The sequence below is a fragment of the Polyodon spathula genome, chromosome 2 (genome assembly GCF_017654505.1).
Source record: "Polyodon spathula isolate WHYD16114869_AA chromosome 2, ASM1765450v1, whole genome shotgun sequence".
Lineage (NCBI taxonomy): Eukaryota > Metazoa > Chordata > Actinopteri > Acipenseriformes > Polyodontidae > Polyodon > Polyodon spathula.
In genome coordinates this window covers 11,730,931-11,756,542 of record NC_054535.1, presented here as the reverse complement: position 1 = coordinate 11,756,542, position 25,612 = coordinate 11,730,931, and the positions used below count along the sequence as shown (strand labels likewise).

Below are 25,612 nucleotides of genomic sequence, written 5' to 3'. Positions count from 1 at the left end.
GTTTTGCCCCAGGAGTTTCAGTTAAAAGGATCATTGGCCACTTTCACCCATGTATATATGAAAGCACACAGGAGAATACATGTTCTACATGTTCTGTAAGTCAAATACATTGGATTTACAGGGTTTTTCCATTTTTTTATTAGCTCGAAACAAGTTTTGATGTTTTTTCTTTCGGTGCACTGTTATAAACTGACGCTGCTCTTTAAAAACAAAATGCCATCTCAGTGACATCACACAAAGAAAGTGAAATTCAATCCCTCCCCTATCTAGTGATATGTGTTTACAATCTGTACTGCTAATAATGGTGGCACAGTAAGTCAAAGAAACAAAGTTTGTTTTTTGTTTACCAGGTCACGGTCCTTAAAGGGTTAATATTGTAAAGCCAACCTCTCCAGCCCTAATGTTTTGTATTGTAATGGGTTTAAATTAAATAAAAATGCTTTAGACATTACTGATGGTTTCAGTCAGAAAACCATAGAAACTGAAATGTATATACTGTGTGGTATGGGGCTGTCACAAAGATGGCTGCAGTGGGTGACGTCAGACCAGAAACAGGAACCAACACAAAATACACAGAGAGGTGGAGTTTTGGTGAAGCTGAGCACTTGCTTGCGCTCAGCATTTAATAAATGAACAGACAGAAAATAAAAGGTTGTAAGACAAACAAAACACAGGACACGGCACTTTCGCCAAAATAGAGACAAACAAAACGGACTACAAAGACAAACACGGTGAGAACTTCTTACTTTAACTATTACTATTATTATTACCTCCGTCTCCAATCCCGTACTCCACTCACCGAACACACAACCCCGAGTGAGTGAAAACATGCTGCTTTTATGCAGCTGTACCGAGACTCGATTTGATAATCAGTCATTCAATTGGAGTCGCGGTACAACTGCACGTGAATTAATAAAGTGCAATTTCCCCGTGCTCGCATATTACATTTTACCTGCACGTGAAGTGCTGTGCAATCCTCGTGCCTAAATACAAATATACAGTTTAAACACTCATGCGCATACCCCATATTACATCCCGTGTACCAATGACTGTTCAACATTAACAGACTACACGCAATATACAACACAGAAATACACACAGGGGCAGTTAAATCACCTGAAAGCTGCAACTTTACCTTATGGAATTTAGAAATAAATTATTATAGGAAGCTCTTGCTTTGTCAATAAAGTGCTGTTGTCCAGTGGAGCATGTGCTTGGTGTTCCCTCCAGTCATGATTCAGAATCTTTGTGCTTCATAGCGTTTTCTGTCCCTTGTATTTCTGTAGATGGATGAGATCAAAAGCAAGGAAAGGATGATTCTGGCCCTGGAGAAGGAGCTTGGTGTCCAGGCCGGCTACTCTCAGAAGCTGCTTCTGCAGAAGGAGGCTCTGGATGAGCAGCTGTTGCAGGTGAAGGAGGCTGAGCGACGTCATGGCAGCCCCAAGCGAGAGCTTCCTCCGTTGCTGGGAGACTCCGCAGACTTTATACTGAGCCAGGTGAGATGCGTGGCACCATGGTGAGCTTCTGCAACATTGAAGCCTCGGATGAGAGTAGCTACAGCTTTTAAAATAAAGTAAAGCTATGAGAACGTACAGTGTCTTCATCACTGAACTGTAAAGGGCCCTTGGGTGCGTTGCAGTAATTGCTTCTAAGAAGGGTTTGAGCAGACTGTCCAGATGGATTCAGCACCACCTGAAAGTGTGTGGTAAAGCTGTTGATGTGACAAAGTAAAGCTGCTATTCACAACGTTTCGCCAGCTCTCTTCTGTGCCCCTATAGATAATAACCTTAATAATGCAGTGCTCTCAAGTTAGAATGGGGTAGCTGCAAGCCATACTTTAAGAGACTGACACTTGGAACAGTGTTGCCTTATTCCCGGTTCTGTGGTTCAGTGGGTCACTATATAACAAAGGTCACTGTGGTTGTGGTTTGTACACTATACTAGGTGGTCTCAGGCTATATGGATGATGTTGCTGTTGTAGATTTTCAGGGAATGAGATAGTAAAAGCCTCAAGAAGGAGACCCTGATAGATTACTGAATGTATGCAGTATATCAACTCCTGATGAAAAGAATGAGGGGTAATATTTAACTTTGTTTTTTTGATGTTGTTTTGAGGTTTTTGTTGACTTCGGTACACATAGATGGAGGCTTACAGCCGCAAACAAGTCATTGCTGTCAAAAAAGATGTACAAATAAAGATAGATAAACTAGATAGGCAATGCACTAATGACAACTTGTGATATTGAGTGCTTTTCTTTTCAGGAACAGCAGCTGGATGACAGAGATCTGCGGAGGTTTCAGTTGAAAATCGCAGAGCTGAATGCAGTGATTCGTAAACTGGAGGACAGGAATACACTGCTGGCTGATGAAAGGAACGAGCTGGTAAGGGAACTCATTGGTGGCTAGTTAACAATGAGGGGAGGATACATTTATGGTATTTAAATAGAACACAATCTCAGGGGCAGTGGTAAACCTGTAATGAACAATCCTTGGTAAATAAGAAGAAAATACAAATCTCTCTTAATTGGAATTTTATCTCCAGTGGGGAATGAAGATCGATAGTGGTGTAATAGTGGAGATTTTCTTGGCACAATTGGAAACAATGAATGAAAATGAATGAAATAAACATAGATAATTATAACTTGTTCAACAACTAATGATCTATTTATGTTTATGGTATTTTATTTTCAGAGTATATGTTTGTAATGCTCTTTCATTGAGCTCATACAGTTCCCTTATGCATGTAAACTCCATTTTAATATCACATTTGTCATGCTATCCCTGCTGCCATAAGTAACAAACCATCTGTATCATTGTATAAACATTTAGTGGGGTTTATTTAAAACCATCTGTTTAATATTACAGTTGGAAACATATGTGCAGATTACACTTTGCATTGAACCGGGAGAATTTCTGCATGGGTTGAGGTCATCTAGCCTCATTCATGTTGACGGGGTCAACGGTTACATTTAGATAATGTGACCTATCAGCGAGAGGAAGAGATAGAGCATCTAGACATTGTCATGAAATCTGTAATGCCATTGATTTGAAGTCTGTCCGGAGAGCCTGGACGCTGAATGCTAAATATGCAAATATGTATTATATGCTACACACTGGTGGTTTCATTCATAAATTCAGAGTTGTGCATCAGAATTAACTAGAAGTCTGATTTACTCTGGCTGCATAAATATTTTGTTAAACACATTTTTTTTTCTACATTTTAAAATTATTTTGTATTTCCTAATGGCAATTTGGAATGCCTGTGCTCAGATTTGACATGGATCGAAATTCCATTGAAATGGATGTTTGTCGCCCCATACATTTACCCGAACCCCTTAGTTTCTAACTCAACTCTGTGGTTCTATTTGAGTTGCATCTTATCATACAAACAAACAATGAAGGACTAAGTAAAACTTGGTTAATAATGTAACTAAAGTACTGTTAAAATGAGGCTCTAAATCTATGCCAACCAAGACTTTCTTACTGATTCCCACATAGCAACACATGGGAAAACTGACTTATTTGGGATAAAGAAATAAATTGTGAACTTCATTGGTGCCCTGCAGCTGTATACTGAATTTCGGTGTCCTGCTCTGAGTACTTTGTATAGAACAGCATAGTGAATGAAGCACATTTCTTACCTTTTAAATCGGCTGTTATTTCAAAGCCTTTTTTTGTTTGTTTTAGCTGAAGCGGGTTCGAGAGACGGAGAGTCAGATGAAGCCGCTGTTTGAAAAGAGCAGGAGGCTGTCCAAGAAGAATGAAGACCTTCTGCAGTCTCTACAGCGCATGGAGGAGAAGTTAAAGAATCTGTCACGGGAGCATGCCCAAATGGTGAGTGACAATGGATTGTGGACACATTGAAGGTTGTTTTTGTTTGTTTCGTTTGTGCGTTTTTTTTTCTGTTGGTGTAATTGAAGCTGTCAACGCACATACTGGTCTGTTGAGGGGATGGGGGTTTAGTACCTTGTTCAGGGCCTTTTCTGAAACCCCCTCCAATCCTGTTTTCAACCCGGCAAACTCTACTGAAACTTCATTCCTCTTAGTGTGTTTTCTTTCTTTTATTAAAAAAATTATGCCGATATCAATAACCATTTAGCTCCAGCGAGAGAAGTCAAAACAAAATTAATAAATTCAACAAAACATTTAACTGGAGTGCACACCATGTCGGTATTTTTGTGCACGTTAAACAGACATTTATTTTCATCCAAAATCAAATGTCCAGCCTTTACCTTCATATTGTGGCACTCAATGAGCCACATATAGCTTGGAATCCACCCGCTGGATTGTCCAGCAGTACACCAATATTCATTTTCCATTTCATATATACAGTTTTGGGACTCTGTATTGTATCTATTCAGCTCACAATAGCATACCAGTGAAAGGTAGAATACTGTAACAGCAGCATTTAAATCTGTACTGGGGTTGTTTTGCTATTTCACTATTTTAAAGATTTTTTTTTTTCCCCCCACCAATTCTCTCCCTTATTTTGCAGAAAGAAAAATGTCACACGCAGACTCAGACTGCTCTGAGGAGACCGAGCTCTCTCAACGATCTGAACCAGACCCACGAGGAGCAGGAAGTGGAATTTCTCAAGCTGCAGGTCATAGAGCAGCAGAATGTGATAGACGACTTATCCATGGTAAGCCTATTGCTTGAAAAAACGAGTTTCACGTCCCACGGCTGGAACGTTAACGAGCATTTGTTTTCCATTTATACACAGCATGTTTGTTGCATGTTATAAACCCCCAGTAGGGTTGCAAGTTGTTTTTAGGATACACTGGAGAGGTTTGGAGTTTGCAAAGTGTTTCCTCTCCTTTCAATTAAAAATTGCTACCACCTTAATAATTAAAAGTCATTGATGTCTAAAATTTGGTTATTTTTTTTCTGAGAGACATCTCCCTCTTTCCCTACATTTGTGTATTACTTTCTTAGTAACCTCTACCTACAGTATCTTTATTTATTTAAATAATAATAATAATGTCGTTGCAATTCTCTTCCCTTAATCAGCACTGATGATGCTGCCAACTCTTTCTCACAGCGAGTGTGAACTTAAGTGCATCAACCCATATAAATGTTTTTAACTGAAGAGATGATTTATGAATGCAAAGTATATATAAATGCAACACATTCTAATATAAGAAAAGCTAGCAAGCATTTATAATGAATTGTTCATCATGTCTTGTTCGATCGCACACACCTAAGAGTAAAATATTTCATTGTCATATACCAGTACATATATTTTTTTTTAGCTTGATAGACATCTCTCTCTCTCTCTCTCTCTCTCTCTCTCTCTCTCTCTCTCTCAGAAGTATTAACCCCCCCCCCCTCCCCTTAGATAGATGTTTTCACAGTTTGCTGTGTTAGAACCTGAAATCTAGATACATTTAAATTGATTTTTTTTTCCCCTTTGATTTATACAACCTACTCAACACTTTCAATGTGTGAATAAATGGTGGGGGGAAACTAAGCAATTAAAAATAAAAAACCTCAGAAGTCTTCATTAGATAAGTATTCACCCCCTTTGCTATTTAACTCATAAATAAGCTCAGTGTCAACCAATTGCCTTCAAAATTCACACAATAAGTTAAATGGAGTCCATCTGTGTGCAATAAAAGTGGTTCACGTGATTTCAGATTAAATACACCTGTCTCGGTAAGGTCCCACAGTTGGGTAGTGCATTCAAAGCAAAGAAACTACCATGAAGACCAAGGAGCTTTCAAAACAACTTTGGGATAAAGTTGTGGAAAGGCACATATCAGGGGAGGGGTATAAAAAGATTTTGAAGGCATTCACTATCCCTTGGAACACAGTCAAGTCGATCATTAAGAAGTGGAAGGTGTACGGCACCACCCAGAATCTGCGCAGCCATGGTAAGAAGGGCATTGGTCAGAGAAGCCACCAATCGACCAATGACAACTCTGAAAGATCTACAGCATTCCATGGCTGAGATGGGAGAAACTGTCAATGTGTCAACAGTAGCTGATGTACTCCACAAATCTGGCCTGTATGGAACAGTGGCAAAAGGAAGCCATTTCTGAAAAAAGCCCATGTAAAATCCTGCTTTGAATTTGCAAAAAGGCACGTGGGAGACACTGAAAAGGTGGCAAAACATTGTGGTCCAATTAAACATAAATTGAACTATTTGGCCTAAATGTAAAGCGTTATGTCTGGCGCAGATCAAACACAGCACATCACCCAGGTAACACCATCCCTACTTTGAAGCATGGTGGTGGCAGCATCATGCTATGGGGATTTTTTTCATCGGCAGGGACTGGGAAGCTTGTCAGGGTAGAGGACAAAATGGATGGAGCTACATACAGGCAAATCCTTGAGGAAAACCTGCTTCAGTCTACAAAAGACCTAAGACTGTGATGGAGATTCACCTTTCAGCAGGACAATGACCCCAAGCACACAGCCAAAGCAACACCGGAGTGCAAGAAAGTGAATGTCCTTAAGAGGCCCAGTCAAAGCCCAGACTTGAAGATTTCTGTCCACCAACGATCCCCATCCAACTTGACAGAGCTTGAACAATTTTGCCAAGAAGAATGGGCAAATATTGCACGATCCAGATGTGCAAACCTGGTAGAGACTTACCCCAAAAGACGCAATCTGTAATTGCTGCCAAAAATGGTTCTACCAAGTATTGACTCAGGGGGTTGAGTATTTATCTAACCAAGACATTTCAGTTTTTTTTGTTTTTCATTAACTGGTAAACTACGGTAGCCCAACACAAGTTTTGGTAGCCCACATTTTTCATTAAATAAACATTTCCATTTAACGCACCAATTGTAAGGTGGTAAAAGGTTCAGAAAAGAAATAGACAAAACAGTCCAAGCACATAAGATAGTTTATGTAATTATGTTATAGCAAGCATTTATAATGAATTGTTCATCATGTCTTGTTCGATCGCACACACCTAAGAGTAAAATATTTCATTGTCATATACCAGTACATATATTTTTTTTTAGCTTGATAGACATCTCTCTCTCTCTCTCTCTCTCTCTCTGTATACACATACACACACACACACACACACACAGTAACAGTCAAAAGTTTGAATACACTTGGTGGAAACTAGTTTTTTTTTCATAATTGACAATGTTTTAGGTCGTATACATTTCTGCAAATGCTTGAAAATGAAAACACATGTTATAATATACCAAACAAAACATAAGTATCAAAGCAATGTTCAAGAAAATTGAAAATTGTCTCTAAATCTTGGATTCCTCAAAATAGCTACCCTTTGCCTTAATAGCAGCCTCACAAACACAAGGCATTTGGTTAACAAGTTTCAGCAGGAAATCACCCGACGTGTCCTCCTAGCTCTTCTGCAGGAATTCCCAGAGATGTAGGGCACTTGTGGGTAGCTTTGCTTTGACTCTGCTGTCCAGTTCGTCCCATACAAGTTCTATGGGATTGAGGTCTGGAGACTGGGCAGGCCAGGTCATTAGATTGCATGTCCTTCACTTGCCTTCTTTGCCAGATAGTTCTTGCATATGTTTCAACATTCAACAATCAAGTATTTGTCATGTGAAACATTTTGCCCTAAAATAAATTAAATAAAATAAAGTGCACCTTAAATTATAAATCAAGTGAAAATAAAATGGTAAGCCTGGATAAGCCTCTTAAAAAGGATTAGAGCATTACTAAATGCCACTGAGTTTTTACAAGTACAAAATCAAATCGCCCCAAATTTCTGTAAAACAAACAAGACAATCTCCAGCATTTTACTTTTTGTAGATATGTTAGGAAAATACATAGAATATGTGTATATATATATATATATATATATATATATATATATATATATATATATTAGTTTTACACGTTTGTGTAAAGTACTGAAAGGCATTGTTAAAGAGGTGTCTTTCTATTCAAATCCTTTAAATTCATCATCACTGTCAATACTGTCATTAGAAACAAAGTCAGTATAAATCTCTTCTGACACAGACTTTGTTTGGGTGGATGCAGTGTGCCCTTGTAGGTGTCTACTTCCCTTGGGCTGAAAAGATCCAATGCTCAATAGAAGGATCTGGGTTAAAGTCCTGAAGACTTGGGCCATCACAGTAGATTTTAAGAATGCTATAATTGTTTTCTTCTATCAAGCTCACTCTCAAACGTGTAACTATGAGGTTCAAACCTGAAAAAGCCTGTTCACACACTGCTGTACTTGAGCTAATAGTAAGAAGAATCTTAACCAACTCTTTACCTGACATGCTGTCAGGATTCTCTTTCAGCAACCCACTGTATATCTGTTGAGCTGGAGAATCTGTGATGTTTTAGATGCCTTTTCATGATCTTCCGCTCTTTTTGAAGTGACCTGTCATTAACTCCAACAGGCAACACATCATTAACATGATCGTACAAGCCGCTAAACTCCTCCTTTCCCTACTGCCTCGGAGACTCTACTTCATATGGCCACTTCTTTTTTAAGTTGAAGACTTGAAAATTTGAAACAGGAGGATTGCAAAATAATAAAATATTTCAATGAGGGATGTTACGGTGCACCTCACAAATTTGTGAAGATCACAGTTGAGATTTTCTGAGGAAAAAGCGACTGATAATTTAATGGAGTTGCCGTTAGCATCAGTGTACATCTTAGTTTCCCTGTTGCAACTTGCATTAAAAGAGTTCATGTTTACACCACCATTCTCTGCCAGATCAAGCAGTGTTTCTTTGAGGAGCTCTAGATCCACCATAATATCAGACAAGAAGTAACTGTGCCTTTGAAACTTTGTAACAGACAAGTTTGTAACCAGGGTCAAGAAGTCTTGCATTTCATGCAGGAATTGTACAAACCTAGTTGATTTCATTGTCTACAGAAGTTTCCTTGCTTTTGCAGTTTCATCTGTATTTCTGCTGCTGCTCGAGTGTTTCAAGTGAAGAATTGTAGAAACCAGATGGGTTTTGAGTGCAGTTACAGCTCTTCATTTTGATGAACCCCATCTAACTGACTTAATGTCACCATACCTTGCCACATCTGCATTTAAAGTTTCACATACTTCACTAAGCAGTCATCTTCTCTTTGGAGCAAAGTAGTATAATTTGAATAAGTCTTTCATACTTTTCTCATATTCTGCAAGGTAACTGAACTCCTTCACTGAATCTAATATAGCAAGCTCCAGTTTGTGATTAATACAGTGAATTGGTATGATTCAAGGCATTTTACTTCGAAGCTGAGTATTCACTCCTGATCTAACCCTCATCATTACTGCAGCACTATCAAAGTTACAACACACTAAATGAGGCTCATTGCTAGTGTCTGTCATTTTTTCTAATGAAAGGTCTTTTTCTGAACAAGCTCATAATCAGCGATAGGCTTGTCTTTCTTTGCACATGCATATGCAGTGTTAAAGAGACGTCTCATCTTTTTACTCAGCTAGAATACCCCTGCCAGTATTTCGCTCGACCCGCCTGCAGAACTGCTGTCAGTCCATCTTTTGAATCCGTATCACAACAGGCTGTTCATCATTCTTTTTTATGTTTCTTCTCTTATAATTGCTTAGTGGATATCTTTCAGTAGTCCTGCTGTATGTCCTTTCCTTTCACTGTGTGATCAGGGCCCTCAGCTAAAAGATAAGTAGACAAGCAGTCAACACATGCAAAAAGGTGACCCATTCCAGTAAAACAAACAGGTTTTCAATTAGGCTAACTTTCGAAATTTTCAAATTTTAGACATATATCCATGTACATTCAAACAGTAACATATGTGCTTTCTGCAACATGAGCTTGTCACAACAACAAGTTATGAAGGTTCTAACAGTTAAGGTGTAGTAAGCGCATAAAATAATTCAATTGAGCCTTGTTTTACTTCTGCAATGGGACCGTCGTCGGTCGGTGAGAGTTTGATGACAATGAAGCAGCTCCCGCATACACTCTCTCATCTGTTATGAGAAACGCTCTTCTCCTCCATGTCAGCCCTCATGCATAAACAGTTACTCTACGCTTAATAAAAAATAATAAATAAATAAATAAAACTTTGCTGCAAACTTTCCCTTCCGATTCAGAGGAATCTAAAGACAGCAAGCAATCTTCACACAGTTATATATAAAACTTTCTGCAGTCTTATAACTAAACGGCAAACACCTTGTTAACAATTACACACACAGGGATCGACTTAATTGTCAAGATCACGATCTACAATTTAAAAACAGGAGTTCCTAATAAATGTGGCTTACCTTTACTTGGATTTTTTTTTTTTTTACAATGCAGTTTTAACGTCCGCTTTAGGCATTCTGCAAAATCAGATGGCCACAAACTTCCGCCTGCACCAAACCCAGCAGAATAACCAATCACAGCTCAGTGTTCAGCATAGAGCCCACTCCCACAAGCATGGACCTAGTGAACAACTAATCATGACTCAGTGTTCAATGTAGAACTCGCACCCACATGCTGCGTTAATCAAGACAAGATGCAAGTATAAAGTCTGTACTACTGGTTAAAAAAAATAATAATTTGGATGCCGTCAGTAGTCCCACGGGCTTTGGAACATTACAGTTCAGTAGTCCGGTCCTAATTTTTGATAGTCCTGAGCATCCAGACTGCCAATTTGTCCATCGCTGAATTTTTATCTATATAATCATCATCCTGAACATCACAATGGGTGCATTTTTATTTGACTTAATATATTTAAGCGATAGAGCACGTCGATGCAGGATCTACCGTGTGGTAGATGAGCGCGACTGGAGTTATGCATCCCGAGCCGTAAGCGAGGGCACTAACGAAAGTCAAGGTCATCTACCACACGGTAGAGCCCGCATCAAGAGGGCTCTATTACTATTAGAAAACGATTTCTTTTTTTTCTCTTAAAAAAAAACTTTAAAAACTATATTTACCACGAATGTCTCATATTTGGCTGGGTAAACTTTCACTGAGAAAAATAGTCCCTAACATAATTAGAATAGAAAAACTACATACCCAAAACTTGTTGCTGGAGGCGGGGCGTCATTCATGCTGGCAGGGAGTGGATTGGCTGATGACAGAATTGTGGACCAATCGTGTCTTTTTTGTTTATTGCTGAGAATTGAGCCTTCATTAGGGTGTCCTGTCACAGACATGATTTCTTTTGTCTCTAGACCAGCGTCAGAAAGTATGTTTTAAGTAGCTTTGTATGCTATCAGATTAGGTGAAGATTAGAATGTTAAGGGAAAAAGCCTGTATTTATGCGTGGATTGATTTAAAGTGTAATTCACAGTTAAGCACTTCAACGTGTCACCGGGCATCTATGCAGAGTAGAAGCCCAATAGATTTGGAAGCCAATTGGCTGTTCTCACTGAATCGTTTTCTAGTATATAATATATTAATGCCTCAAAACTGCATCATACCAAATGGGAAGCTTTGTGTAGTTTGTATTTATTGTATTAGGAGAGACTTTGACCTGCCTAAATGAAAAATCTGTTTTCTCTATAGGAACGAGACCGACTAATGAGATGCAAGAAAACCAAAAGGAAAAACATCAAGGTACCAATGGTAAGGGAACCAATAATCGAAAACACATTGTATTCACTATTCAGGCCTGTTAGAGGATTTTTTTGCTCCTGGTCCTTTTCTTGGTTTCTGTCCTGACTTGTCCTGCAGAAGTAAGTAATTGTATTTGCTCTGCAGGTTGTTGATTTAGTCCAGTACTCAATGCTCTGTATCATTTGTTGTATAGAGAATAGCATTTTGGTTGTCCGATTGGACTGATTAGCAGTGTTGCAGTCTTATGTCAGTTGTTTTTTTTCTTTCTTTATGTTTATGATGTTGACAAACTTTCTGAGTGGTTCTGATACTCTGTTGCATAATCTGAGTCTGCAGAATCCTAGTTGCCAGCTGTTTTTGTGTACTTCCTATACCCAAAGAAATCACATGATGCAGTGACTTGGTGATCTATGTTAATAACATGAAGCAGGTGGAGCGCGCAGGGTTGAAAGTTGCTCTCAGTATGTCATTTCCAATAATGGAGCAACAGAAGTTAGAACCAACCTGAATGATTGTAATCATAAAGAGGTAAGGTGGAAGAAAAAGCAAGACATTTGAAACTACCCCCCCCCCTCCCACTCCCCCACCCCCAAAGAAAGGAAAGAAAAACCACCAATCAAATAAGCAGGGAGATGTGATTACAGCAGCATCCGGGCCATAGGATGACAATGGGGATAGCGGCTAACGGAAGGGTTCAGGTACAGTATTTTTTGCAGTTGTCCTTCACATTGTACACCATGCAGCAGTGACCAGGACCAGTAGAAACTAGTCAGTGATGACCACTAGAGAGCACATATCCCATAATTAAAACGTTAGCAATTGACCGTTCGCATGTCTGACATAACCAGCCAATATATTTAAATATTTAAATAGCTTAAACCAAGTTAACTTTGTTGAAATGGAGTTCAACAGAATTAAAAGAAAAGAGATAACGAACATTGAACATTTGTCTTTTGGAGTTAAGCACTACTGTCATTATGTTGTACACTGTACAACTGTAGATTTAAGATTCATTTGTTAGAATAAAAATAAACAAATCCGTTGTTGCTAGTAACTGACAATGAAAGTCACAGAAAATGCTCCAGGTTTATTCTATATTCTCTATTTAAACCCTTACAGAAAGTGATACACTGGCTGCAAGTATAGGTCACTTGTTCCAAAATAACATGGTTTTAGTATACTGTAGCATGCACAGGGGAAGGCAGCAGCAGTGCTAGTCAGGGACGTAATCACACACACAGACATAAGCCTGATATACGCTCCTTACACTGCACATTTTTTGTAAGGTGAATGAGTTATGTTCCTAGACCTGTGGAAACTCATTAAAATGCTGCAAAAACGATATTAATGTTCTTTGACGTTAGTGCTAAAAACAAAAAATTTATATTTAGAAATAAACTCCCGAGCAAAAAACAATGACGCACCCTCACATTGTACTTAACCCCATGTTGTCCACTGCGGGACGAGATTCTGTCATTCTATCAAAAGCAGACAACATTTTTACTTAATTCGCAAGGCCAAACAGTTGAATATGTGGCGGCTGCCATTTCTGTCTTGGTAGCTTGACCTAGCAACAGTAACTAGGGGAGGCGTGGTTAATGGCGTTTTTACAAATGGTCTATCAATGTGGGATTCCTCCACTTAAAGAGTAAAAGTGCTAGGGAGATGACATCAGCTGACTGAATGCGCATCTGTGTTGCAGATAAATCTGTTTCATATTTAATTAAACAGAAGGCATTGTTAGGATTCATTGAATCATTACTTTCCGATAGCATCAGAGAGCTTGATCCGCTTTGGTGTACTGCAGTACACCCAGTTGATACTGGACGCATGGATATTAAAGCTTTGAGTAACCGGGTCTCCTTGAGCTGATATGTATTTGCCTTAATAGATATAAACAGGAAACCATTAACAAACCTTGTGGTAAATATGAAAATGAATACGGAGCCAAGTTGTATCAGTGGGCTCCATTAATTAAGGTCCTCTGACTGCCAGTTCTGTGTACTGTAGTTTGGGTTAGACAGAACTTGTTTTAATACTGGCACAACACAGCCCTTGGACACTGTATCTGTTTTAATACTGGCTGTTTACAGGAATATCAGCACAGCCCTTGGATACTGTATCTGTCCTTGTCGACCCTCTGTAGGACCAAGTCATCAGTGAGTTGGAATTGTTTATTGATCCGTTCCATTAGACTATACAGTACATCCTCGCTACAGCGAACCTGTTGGAGTCTTTTTTTTCATTATATATCGAGGGGATCGTTATAGTGAAAGGACAATCAAAATGAAGGATAAACTGTTGAGTAAGTTAAGGAGATGAGATTGTGAATAAAAGTAGAATTACATGTACCTGTTCTTCTCATGTGTGCAGTGCTTTATCTTATTCACTAAAGAATTAAAACGCAGTACAGAAAGCACAAATCCCAAATTGAAGCTGAACGTACAAGAATCCCAAACTGAGCTTTTATTCAAAATCAATCCGACATGAAAAGTTAATCAGATACTTAAGTTTTTTTGTTTTTTTTGGGGGGGGGTTTCTTTAATCAATTTTGCTTTGCAACATGGTTACCAAACAAGCCAAAAAACAGAGTACTTTGACAACCTGTATTCACGACAGCCTGTGTTACTGCTTTTTTCAGACAATCAATATTGTTTCCAGCTTTGTTGCAACATAAAATGATTTTCGTATTGGAGGCATAGTTATGCAGCGCATGCTTTTTATCAAGACAAAAAAGTTGACTTCACTGTGAAGGTGGCATCCCTTGCGCACAGACCGCAATGTTGAGAGCATGTTTAGATTACCTTTTTTTAAATTTTATTTGGGGTCCAGGGGCCAGGTTTTTTTCAGCTGAAGGGTCGTTGTAATGAAGGGCGTTACAGTGAGGGTGTACTGTATAACAACAAATAGAAAACTCTGGTAGCCAGCTTGCCTACTATGAGGGCTCATATTGGTCTTGCCTTAAGGGTTGACTCTGGTGTTTGGTGTTTGGTTCTTTCTTTGCATGAACAGCTAGCTGTTTTATAAATCTTGTTTAGTTAGCACCGTGATGCATGTTCTTCTCATAGCTAGTATCTCTTGTGTAGTATATAAGGTCCATTAAATATTGAAATGCTGATAATATCAGACACCATTATATCTGGATATTTGGGGTCATTTCCTCAAAAAAAAAAAAAAAAAAATCAGCCTGATAAGGTAACACTTCAGTTGAAGATTAATTTATCATCTCACACACATTACCAGTAGTAGTTTCTTGTTTATTCTGTAACATTTTGCAATGTTTTTTTTTTTCTCTCTCCTGTTAGAAAAAAGGGTATAAACCTGGTGGTAAATGTTTTGTGGACATCTCCTTTTGATATTTTATAAAAGAAAAATGAAAAAAACTGGCCTCAGTACTTCCATTAAAATACTTTTATCTATCTATCTATCTATCTATCTATCTATCTATCTATCTATCTGTCTGTCTGTCTGTCTGTCTCTGTTGGTGCTGTCTGTTGTGGTCTATAGTGTTTTTGGCATGTGTGCGGAGCTCAGTGAGTGAGGGTTTCTCCCCTGTTTTTCCTTCTATTTATATATATATACATACATACATACATACATACATACATACAGCTCTGGAAAAAATTAAGAGACCACTGCAAAATTATCAGTTTCTCTGGTTTTACTATGTATAGGTATGTGTTTGGGTAAAATGAACATTTTTGTTTTATTCTATAAACTACTGACAACATTTCTCCCAAATTCCAAATAAAAATATTGTCATTTAGAGCATTTATTTGCAGAAAATGACAACTGGTCAAAATAACAAAACAGGTGCAGTTTTGTCAGACCTCGAATAATGTAAAGAAAATAAGTTTATATTCATTTTTAAACAACACAATACTAATGTTTTAACTTAGGAAGAGTTCAGAAATCAATATTTGGTGGAATAACCCTGATTTTCAATCACAGCTTTCATGCGTCTTGGCTTGCTCTCCACCAGTCTTTCACATTGATGTTGGGTGACTTTATGCCACTCCTGGCGCAAAAATTCAAGCAGCTCGGCTTTGTTTGATGGCTTGTGACCATCCATCTTCCTCTTGATCACATTCCAGAGGTTTTCAATGGGGTTCAGGTCTGGAGATTGGGCTGGCCATGACAGGGTCTTGATCTGGTGGTCCTCCATCCACACCTTGATTGACCTGGCTGTGTGGCATGGAGCATTGTCCTGCTGGAAAAACCAATCCTCAGAGTTGGGGAACATTGTCAGAGCAGAAGGAAGCAAGTTTTCTTCCAGGACAACCTTGTACTTGGCTTGATTCATGCGTACTTCACAAAGACAAATCTGCCTGATTCCAGCCTTGCTGAAGCACCCCCAGATCATCACCGATCCTCCACCACATTTCACAGTGGGTGCGAGACACTGTGGCTTGTAGGCCTCTCCAGGTCTCCGTCTAACCATTAGATGACCAGGTGTTGGGCAAAGCTGAAAATTGGTGAAGAAGATGACCTTACTCCAGTCCTCTACGGTCCAATCCTTATTGTCTTTTGCAAACCTCAGCCTGGCTCTTCTTTGCTTCTCATTGATGAAGGGCTTTTTTCTAGCTTTGCACGACTTCAACCCTGCCCCTAGGAGCCTGATGCTCACTGTATTCCGCCAGTAAAGTCAGAATTGAACCCTTCTTTTCCTCACTCAAAACTTTCCTTTTCAACTCTTTGGGCATGGTCAATAGTTATTTTTTGATTCCAATTACTTTTGAGGTACTACTAGCACTGTTTTGCCATCCAGCTGGTCCTATTGCAAGAGGATAGTGATGACCACAGGAGTGGTTTTTATACTTTTCCTCGTTAAATAAGATTTGGTTCAGGTGATCCCCTAATCAGTACCTCATTCAGTAGAATGAGGTGTGCCTGTGTTGGAATTCAACAGACACTGGAATGGAATTTGCAGTGGTCTCTTAATTTTTTCCAGAGCTCTGTTTGTATGTATATGTGTGTGTGTGTGTGTGTGTGTGTGTGTGTGTGTGTGGTGTATATATAATATAATATATATATAATATATATTATATATATATATTATTGCAGGCCGTGCAGTTCCCATTATATAGACCACCCCTGGTGGTATATATCACACCCAAGAAGTGGTATATATCATGGGAACCGCACGGCCCGAAATGGTTTATACAGCTTATAACACAGTTACGTGTCATTTATCGGAAGAAAAATTATTAAAATAGTTAAAACACATTTAAATTAAGCCAAAACCAGGACCTTTATTGTGTATACATCCGCGGTGTAATATAGTCCCAAATTTAACTGAATTAAATTCATTGTTTGCTTATTAAAAACTAAATTGCACATGTTCGTTTATTGTGAATTTCTGCATGGAAAATGCCATCTCACAAGAAACTGGAGGACTCAGTAGAAGCTGTGATGATGGGCGGAGTTTCAAATGACACTATGGCAATAAGGGGAGCAGCTGCGTTGGAGACTGAAGCCGGATTTTGAAGTGAGTTTGTGAACTCGTTATATGCGAGGCACACATATTCTAGTATGTTTTCATCCTTTTGGATCTCAAAATATGTTTTTGTTAGTTGTCAGTCACCCTCACGTCCAAGACGTGACAGATTAAGTTGACGATCGTACCAGACTTTACATACCAATCTGACCACAGTGTCAGGGGACAGTACCTCAGTTTCCCGCAGATGTTTAAAATCCAGGCCTGTAATTCGGGTGGTCGTGTCTGGCCTTGTTACCTGCTTTTCTGAGAGTTTTCCTGATTGACAGGAATACATTATTGCTGGTTTTAAACTTGCTGTCAGCAGATATGTTAAAACTTCTACTGTTAAATTATGTATTTAGTCCAGTTCAGCGTTATAAAACTGAGACAGAATACTGGTCCCCAGTTGAACTTCTTCTTTTGAATGTCCATATTTTTTTCTTTAAGTACATTATCCAGCCCATGTTGTAGTTTGTTTTAAAAATTTTTTATTTGTTTGTGGTGTTTTTTTCAATCTTTGTTTTTTTCTGTTTCATTTAACAGTTCCTGATCTACTGTTATGTGTCTACTCTTGCTGGTGCACCAATATAAAAAAATTAACACAGAGAAATGGTATAAAGATTATAGTGGAAGTGGTAGTCCCTGTTGAGAAATGCTTCACAAATGAATAAATCTGTTGTGTTCCTGAGTAGTGAGAAATTATTTGTTTTAGTTTCTGTCCAGCCTCTTATGGTCCCCCACCAGGAAAATAATAATTTGTCACAGACAGAATGTCAGGTATCACAATGAGTCCTCTGGGCTGTAAATCCCTTGATTTAAAACCATGTTGTTTCATTCATTAATGATCCGAACTGAGAGTTAAATGTAGCTTTTAGGTTTTGTGTGGACGGAAGTGAATATGTTGTCTTTGCTTTATCTGAATTGATGAAATGTTCTAAATGTGGGTGTCAGGGGCATATAGTGAAGAACTGCAGGCAGACTGTAGGAGATAGTGAAACCGAAGGGGAAGGAATCCCTGAGGCGAGTGAGAGTGCAGAGAGCCAGGCAGCTGGTCCCTCAACTAGCAGCACGGCAGACAAAGTAGGGGGGAGAGAGACCGAAGATTTTCAGTCAGGGTTGGTTGAGTCTAATATTGCGGTAGATAAGGAAATTGAGGTACAGGGACTGCCTGAAATAGATACAGGAGAGAGAGAAGCAGCTAATGTGAATGGAGGTGTAGAGGCGCCTGCAGTAGGGCTTTCAAATGACAGAGCTACTGTCTCAGAGTTAAAAAAAAAAAAAAAAAAAAAAAAAAAAAAAAAAAAAAAAAAAAAAAAGATGGAGAAAGAATAGGCTTTTTCTTGGTTAAATTGCCCAAGGGGGAAAAGAAATGCATGAACCAGCAACACTAATACAGCAAAGTGCAGCTTAGTTTCTGAAGCTGAGGTCCCAGATACTAATGAATCATAGCGTGAGTTGTCTGTGAGAACTGACTGTGTTCAGATACAGAGCATAGCCGGCAGTGATATTGTTGATTTTATTGAAGGTGAAGTTAATGATACTGACTCTTCCGCCAGCTCTGATTTGTCAGCTAGTCAGCAAGTGAGAGGGGGGTACAGTGCTGAAAGCATTAGAGCATTTCGACAAGTAGTTAAAGGGAAAAGAGGGAATGGAGTGATTTGACTATTTTCCAGATTAAAAGTTGTTCCGAAATGCTGCACAGCAAGTGAGATGTAATGCAATAGCACTAGGTATGACAAAACAAGAAATCAATTAAATAATGTAATAAACAAAGTGTGGGTCTCTCTTAAAAGCATTAATGCTTAATTTTACAGAAGCTTTTTTCTGTTGCATGTGTGTTTTCACCATTATCTGTACCGTTCTCTCTGTTTCCTTTTATAATTCTACAATGCAGACTGTAAATACAGGAACTTTAAATTTAAATCAAGTCTCGTGCAGTTTTAAAAATATTGTTTACGATCTGTAGAAGGTTGTTACTGATATTTGTATAGGTAATTTTGAGCAGGTGGAGCTTCAAACCCCCAGAGTCAATGAGACTTGCAGAAGTATTGTCATCACGTATGCACGCTCACACTTCTTAGATTTTCAGCAGTGCTTCAAAGGATGAAGCCTTAAAACCTCACAGAGTGGTGATTAAAAGAAAAAACAGTTGTCTTTGCCTGTTTGAGCTGTGACTGGAATTGAGTCAAGACAAGGGATTTTCATCTTACAGCGGTGCTGTTTTATAAATTATAATTATGTGGACAGAATTATAATCTTCAATCTCAAGTTTCTGTGTACCTTCCTAAAAAAAAAAAAAAAAAAAAGGAAGTTGTCACTGCGCATTTTTTATAGTTGTGTGTTGTTTTAAAAAAAAACAAAAAAAAACAGCACGGCTGCCTGATATTGATAGCATAGAGAATTGCTTTGGTAGGAATGAATCAAGGATAATTGCGGAACAGTGTTTCTACCTGCCTGTTGCATTTACTATTCTACGATGGAGGATTTGATTCTTGTCTTGTATTTTTCTTCCTTCATCTGTTTGTGTGCACTTGTTTGCCTATACTTTTCTGGCTGCCAAGAAATGACCTACAAACATGAAGGTAGGGATTCAGATTCCCCAATGTAGGGGTCTGTGAAACCTTTGGAATATGTTATAAATAGTTTTTATTTAGCATTTGTTCAAAATATATGTACACTTTTACAGTTTCTATATTTGTGGTTTCACCTGGACAAGCTTTGCTACCAGTGCAGTTGACACTGGTAAGAGCTGTATAAATGATGCTGTGTTATGTAATATATACTCTGTACTTATATGTGTGTGTGTGTGTGTGTGTATATATATATATATATATATATATATATATATATATATATATATATATATATATATATATATATATATATATATATATATGGGAACTGCTTACCAATTTCTCCAGCTAATTGCAACACAAGCCATAATTGATAATAGGTTACAAGATATAACCCCTATCAACTACCTGTACATCAGTTATTTTGAATCTTGTAGTGTATTCATTTTATACAATATATTGCCTATATTTGCAGGGTGTAGTTACAGTACTATAGTGTCCCAAGTCACAGAAACATTCAACACTGATTTAGCTGTTTCATAAAAAAGCCGAATATTGAGCGCCGTTTCCCTGACAGGGAGTCGAGGGAAAACTCGTACAGTATGGTGCTTGCCCAGTCTCCTGTGACTCCTTGTTTGTTCGGAATTTCAAACTAATTAATGGCCTTGATTCTTTGTAATCCTGAATTTAAATGAATACACAGAGGTGTGTTGTGTCACAGTTGCTGACAAATTGGTTTCTAGACAATCAATGTTTGGTTTATATTGCTGTCTACATTGTGCTCTGACCCCAAACATGCCTTCTACAGTAAGGTGATTTGCAGTCAGTGTGTTGCTGGGAGATGTGTGTGAGTTCACACATGCATGTCATGGTACCGCTCAGTCTCAGTAGTGTGACCTTCTGTTTTGTTTGCAGAGGCATGTTGTGGAGACATATTTTGGATTTGATGAAGAGTCAGTGGATTCCGAGACCTCCTCCTTGACTTCCTACAACACAGACAGGACCCCGGCTACTCCAGAAGAAGACTTGGATGAAGTAAGAACAAACGAAACACGGCATTACCATCAGCTTGATATTCTCAGTTTGGTCACAGCCACTTCCTATACCTTTAGAGAGAGAGTGGGTGTGAACCTCTGAACCAAGGATGAAAACTGAGCGTCCAGACTAACCTACAGATATTTGATGACAGGCTTGTAGGTTCTGTGAACATTACTTCATATTAAATAAGCATGCATTTATAAAGACGGCATAAAGACTTAAATGTCTTATAAAGACATTTATAAAGACTTTCTGTCCATAATGTATATTACTCTATTTGACATTGGTTTTGTATTTTTTTCTGGTTTGTTGCCTAGGGTATATCGCGAGAAGAATCCGAGCTGCGGTTTAGACAGCTGACGAGGGAGTACCAGGCACTGCAGAGGGCCTACGCTCTGCTTCAGAAGCAAGTTGGGGGGACGCTGGACGCTGAGAGGGAAGTTAGGGTAGGAACACCTTTTGAAAAAAATCTAGCCCATATGACGAATTCCATTTATGTGATTTAATTTTATGGGTACAAACATGCTGATGTTGTCTTAGTTTAGACACAGAAGTGATTTTTATCACTTACTGTTTCGTGTTAAAGTCTGCCTATTATAATACTTACCATAGGGCTGGGGTAGGGGGTTAGTAATTTATTTTATTACATTGCTTATCCAATGCTCTCATGCAGTTTTTAATGGAATGTTAAGACTTTGCTTCAGTATTAATGGTTGACAGCGTTTCTGAAATTAAGTTAATTATAGTCATACATTTTAATTGTGCCAGAAACCAAGCTCTTGGGATTCATTCCTAATTTGAGAAGATAAAAACAGTAGCATTCAATTAAACACCAATGGCATTACATAAAATGTACACACGCTCTGACAAAGAATTTAGATGTTATCTGTGACCCAGTATAGAACCATGAGACCCAATTTGGCTGCTGCATTAAGATGTGACACTTTTTTCTTTTTGGTTTCTGCAAAATTGAGACGACACACCTTGAGAGATTTCCTTCATATCGTTCATGTTGGCTATATCAATGAAGACCACATTTTTGAGATAGTGTCTTCACATTTTTTCCACTGCTCATTGTGCACTTGCTCTTATCTCCACCAGGGATGCCAGTTCTGCATTGTTGTTGTTTTCTCCCTGCTCCTGTTTGAGAGAGTTAGGAACGCTCCATTGGTTAACAAAGGAACTAATTGGTGTTCTGTTGTTATTTCCACAGACCCGTGAGCAGCTGCAGGCGGATCTAGTAAGATATCAGGGGAAAATAGAAGACCTTGAGAGATCCCTGGTAGAAAGGGGGCAGGTAAAAGGAGCTGGAAATAAACTCGCTAGGGTCGCCATTGCCTTGCTGTGCATGATCATCACTGCTTTCTGTTTTGCTTGACATTTTATTGACTTTATCTGCCAACCGGCTGTTCGATTTGATCATAAAATGTTTGCATTATATCCTGCGTTTTAGCTGCAGTGCACCTAAACTCTAACAATGATATGTGTTTCAATAAAAATAAAAATCAGGCTTATCTTTAGATCAAATCAGCATTTCCACATAGAATCGTTTAGTTTTGGGGGTCCCGAGTGGAGTACAGGACGTCACTGGTTCGAGTCCAGCCCATTCTACTGTCGACCGTGGACTGGAGCTCCCAGGGAGCGGTGCACAATTGGCCGATCGACACCCGGGGGGGTGACCTCGGCTTACCGCGTACCAGTGACCCCTGTAGTCTAGTCATGCACCTGCGGGCTTGCCTTTAAGCTGCCCAGAGCTGCGTTGTCCTCCGACGCTGTAGCTCTGAGGTAGCTGCATGGTGAGTCTGCAGTGTGAAAAGAAGCAGTTGGCTGACGGCACACACTTCAGGGGACAGCGTGTGTTTGTCTTCGCCACTCTCGGGTCAGCGTGGGGGTGGTGGATGTGAGCTGAGCCTCAAAATAATTGGATACTCTAAATTGGGAGAAAAAATACAAAAAATAATTGGCAACTACTTAAAAAAAAAAAGAAAGTTTAGTTTTAAACAGGCTAAAGTACAGATTTTCACATATGATTCTCGGTTATTTTACTGTGTTCATTTATAGTTATTGCTGTAAGGAGAGTTATACTTTTAATGGCTTTGAGGGTTTTTTTTTGTGTTTTTTTCACAAAGCCCATTTTGTCTACCTATATCAGAATTTAAACTGCACACTTTCTGTGGCACATTGTTGGTTTGAAAAGGTAAGAGAATATAGTTTAAACTTTGGGAAGAGCACATCACTCTAGATCTTGGTGTCAAACTCCAGTCCTCAAGGGCCGCAGAGTCTTTTGGTTTTCATTCCAACTTAAGCTCTCAATTAACATAATTGATCTAATTATTTGTCGAATTTGCCATATTTAATATTTCTCAAGGTCTTTTACAGTTGGTTTTAAAATTGCACTTGATTCAAGGTACACGAGCGATGAAACATTTTGAGGCCTGGAGAGAAGTGTTAAATGTGTCCAGTTAATCAAATAATTAGACCAATTAAGTAATTGAGAGCTTGGTTGGAACGAAAGCCAGAAGACACTGCGGCCCTCCAGGTCACCCCTGCTCTAGATGAATGCATTCTCTGTAGGGAAACACTCAATTTGGGCCAATATCAGAAATGCTGTTTAACTGGTAGGTTACCAGATGACTATTTGCGTAACTTTAAAATAACTCGGATATCGTAAATATTCATATTTTTCCAGTCATCTCTTCATCACCGTGTTATAGCACCGTTCTCTCTGTTCTGTATACTGGAGAGGAAGGCTCTTAAATGACCATTTTTTTAAGAGAAAATGGGCGTGAATCAATTCAGACACCTTGATCAGCATAAAAATAATAATTGGAAGAACAGGCAAGTTTGTACTTGTGTTGATGAGAACAAAATTACTACAAAAACTGACACAACAGCGAATGTAAACCTTTTCTAACCTCATTTTTTGTCGTGTTTGCTGCTGCTTTGTTATTGCCGTCCTCGTTTTTAGTCTCATTTCTTCACCATTTTCAGTTCATGGCTTGCCTTTTGTCCTGTTTGTATCCCATTATGTCTTGTCGTTGTTCTCATGGCTGTTCAGTGAATGTTGTCTATATGGGGTAAATGTTAAAAGTGATTCTCAAGCATGGCTAAGTGTCTAATTTTCTGTACAAAAGCGCTTTTGTTTCAAAATGTTACCTTCTCAAAAAGGCCTTTCCAGTACTGTCTACATCTGCCTTTCAGTCTAATAAAATGATAGGTGGTTCAATGTTTTCCTGCTGTTTTAAGTCAGAGGGGTCTTCTCACGTGGACAGCAATTCTTTGTGCGTTTACCAGTAAAAACAAAATGTTTCTACCACAATATAGACAAAAAAGCACGGGGACAAAAAAGGTCTTACTGGGTATAACATCATTTACAAACTATTTGAATATACAGCCTGGTTTGTAAATTAATTAGGAAATATATGTGAAATGAGTACCTATGCTTGTTTTTGATGTTGTGCTACAATATTTATTTATTTATTTTATAACCACAGGACTCCAAATGGGTGGAGGAAAAACAACGCCTCATCAAAACAAACCAGGAGCTCTTAGAGAAGGTACATAGAAACCATAATATGGGTCAGCAGTTTCAATTTGCAATATGAAAGCTTGATTAGTGCACAGAGACTAGGTGCAGTGGTGGATATTTCATGTATTAAAAGCTTTTCTGTGATTTACATCAACTATGTTGTAAAACAGAAACCCTTCCCTCCTTCTAAACAGCTGTTTTACCAACAGTCACTTAACACCCCATATGTCAAACAGCATTAATCAAAGTTAGGGTTATTTTAATAATTTAGAGGAAATACATAATGCAACTACTTGTGTACATGGCAATATTTACAGTATACAGTACTGTGTAGCCAGCCCACAATGCTTATCCAGTGCCACCAACCACCTGTTTATGGAAAAGCCTCTGTCTACCAATTAACCGCAAAAGCTGAAACAACTCGTTAGTAACTAATTAGACAAATTTTTTAGAATGGTATTATAAGATTTTTTATTTTATTTTTTTTTTTAAATCTGTTGCGGTAGTAAATGCAGTAATCAGATAAATACCGGTTTTTAAGTTGTATGTGTGTCTTAAGACTGGAAAGCAGAGATTTGAGTGATCAAGGCTGCCTGTAACACTTTACAATGATACTTGCATGAAAGGGACCCTGTTCATAATCAGGTTTCAGTAGAGCACCCATTATCTAACTCCTATTTTTATTATAAATAGCGACAAGTAAATATTTACATGATCCAAAATATTGAATCCAAAATAGTTGGTGTGGGTTTATATCTCCAAATGACACAATCAAATAGTTGTATTCAAACCTTCAAGTATTTTGAGTGCAGAGTTCTTGGTGCATAATGTCACGCCTCCTGTCACTGACTGCTGCAGTTCCTAGGTTCACTAAGACCACCATTGCAAACTGTACTTGATTATAAGGTTGTTCAGGCTTCATCCATACTTGATGTCTCCATCAAACCTGTTTTGCTATGAATGATCCTCAAAAGCCAGTATTCTTTCTGTCCCTGTGGTGTGACTCAAATCCCAGAGCAGAAGGGTTGGAATTCTGGCAAAAATAGAAATTTGTATTACATTGCCTTCTGTCAGCTGTTACAAAGGGATTCTAAACACCAGCTCATGGAGTAATATGTGCCTATATGTAGCCTCTAGAAGCAACATATAGTGACTGGGGTTGAGAATTGAAGATATCATCTCTTTACTCTCAACACGCACAACCGCTGAAGTGCTACCCACACACACACACACACGCACACTTTATAGCTCAATATGGGTATTTCTGAATTTCCTGTGCCTTTTTCCTTTTAGATCTCAAAACTAGAGGGGGATGAGGGCATTCTGAGGGCCGAGATGCAGGATTCAAAGGACCAGAATGAACTGTTAGAGTTCCGAGTACTTGAGCTTGAAGTAAGAGATTCCATCTCTAAACTGTCCACTGGAGGGGAGATTCTATTTGAACCAAAAAGGAAAACTTATGTTCACAAAGACAGTTATTTTTAGCTTGAAGGGCACCACTCACGTTTGTGAAACACATAATTATTATTA

General features: G+C 38.6%; 1 protein-coding gene across 1 annotated transcript in view; it reads left to right on the top strand.

The window, feature by feature from the left end:
* LOC121330153 (janus kinase and microtubule-interacting protein 1-like) overlaps positions 1-25,612 on the top strand; it is a 104,536-nt gene extending 78,924 nt beyond the window's left edge. Inside the window, exons 4-13 of the mRNA XM_041276464.1 lie at positions 1,287-1,496; positions 2,263-2,382; positions 3,688-3,834; positions 4,496-4,642; positions 11,413-11,472; positions 20,431-20,550; positions 20,871-20,999; positions 21,767-21,850; positions 24,048-24,110; positions 25,376-25,612. Coding sequence (XP_041132398.1) covers positions 1,287-1,496; positions 2,263-2,382; positions 3,688-3,834; positions 4,496-4,642; positions 11,413-11,472; positions 20,431-20,550; positions 20,871-20,999; positions 21,767-21,850; positions 24,048-24,110; positions 25,376-25,567 — 1,272 coding nt within the window. The 3' untranslated portion in view covers positions 25,568-25,612. The remainder of the gene's footprint in view (positions 1-1,286; positions 1,497-2,262; positions 2,383-3,687; positions 3,835-4,495; positions 4,643-11,412; positions 11,473-20,430; positions 20,551-20,870; positions 21,000-21,766; positions 21,851-24,047; positions 24,111-25,375) is intronic.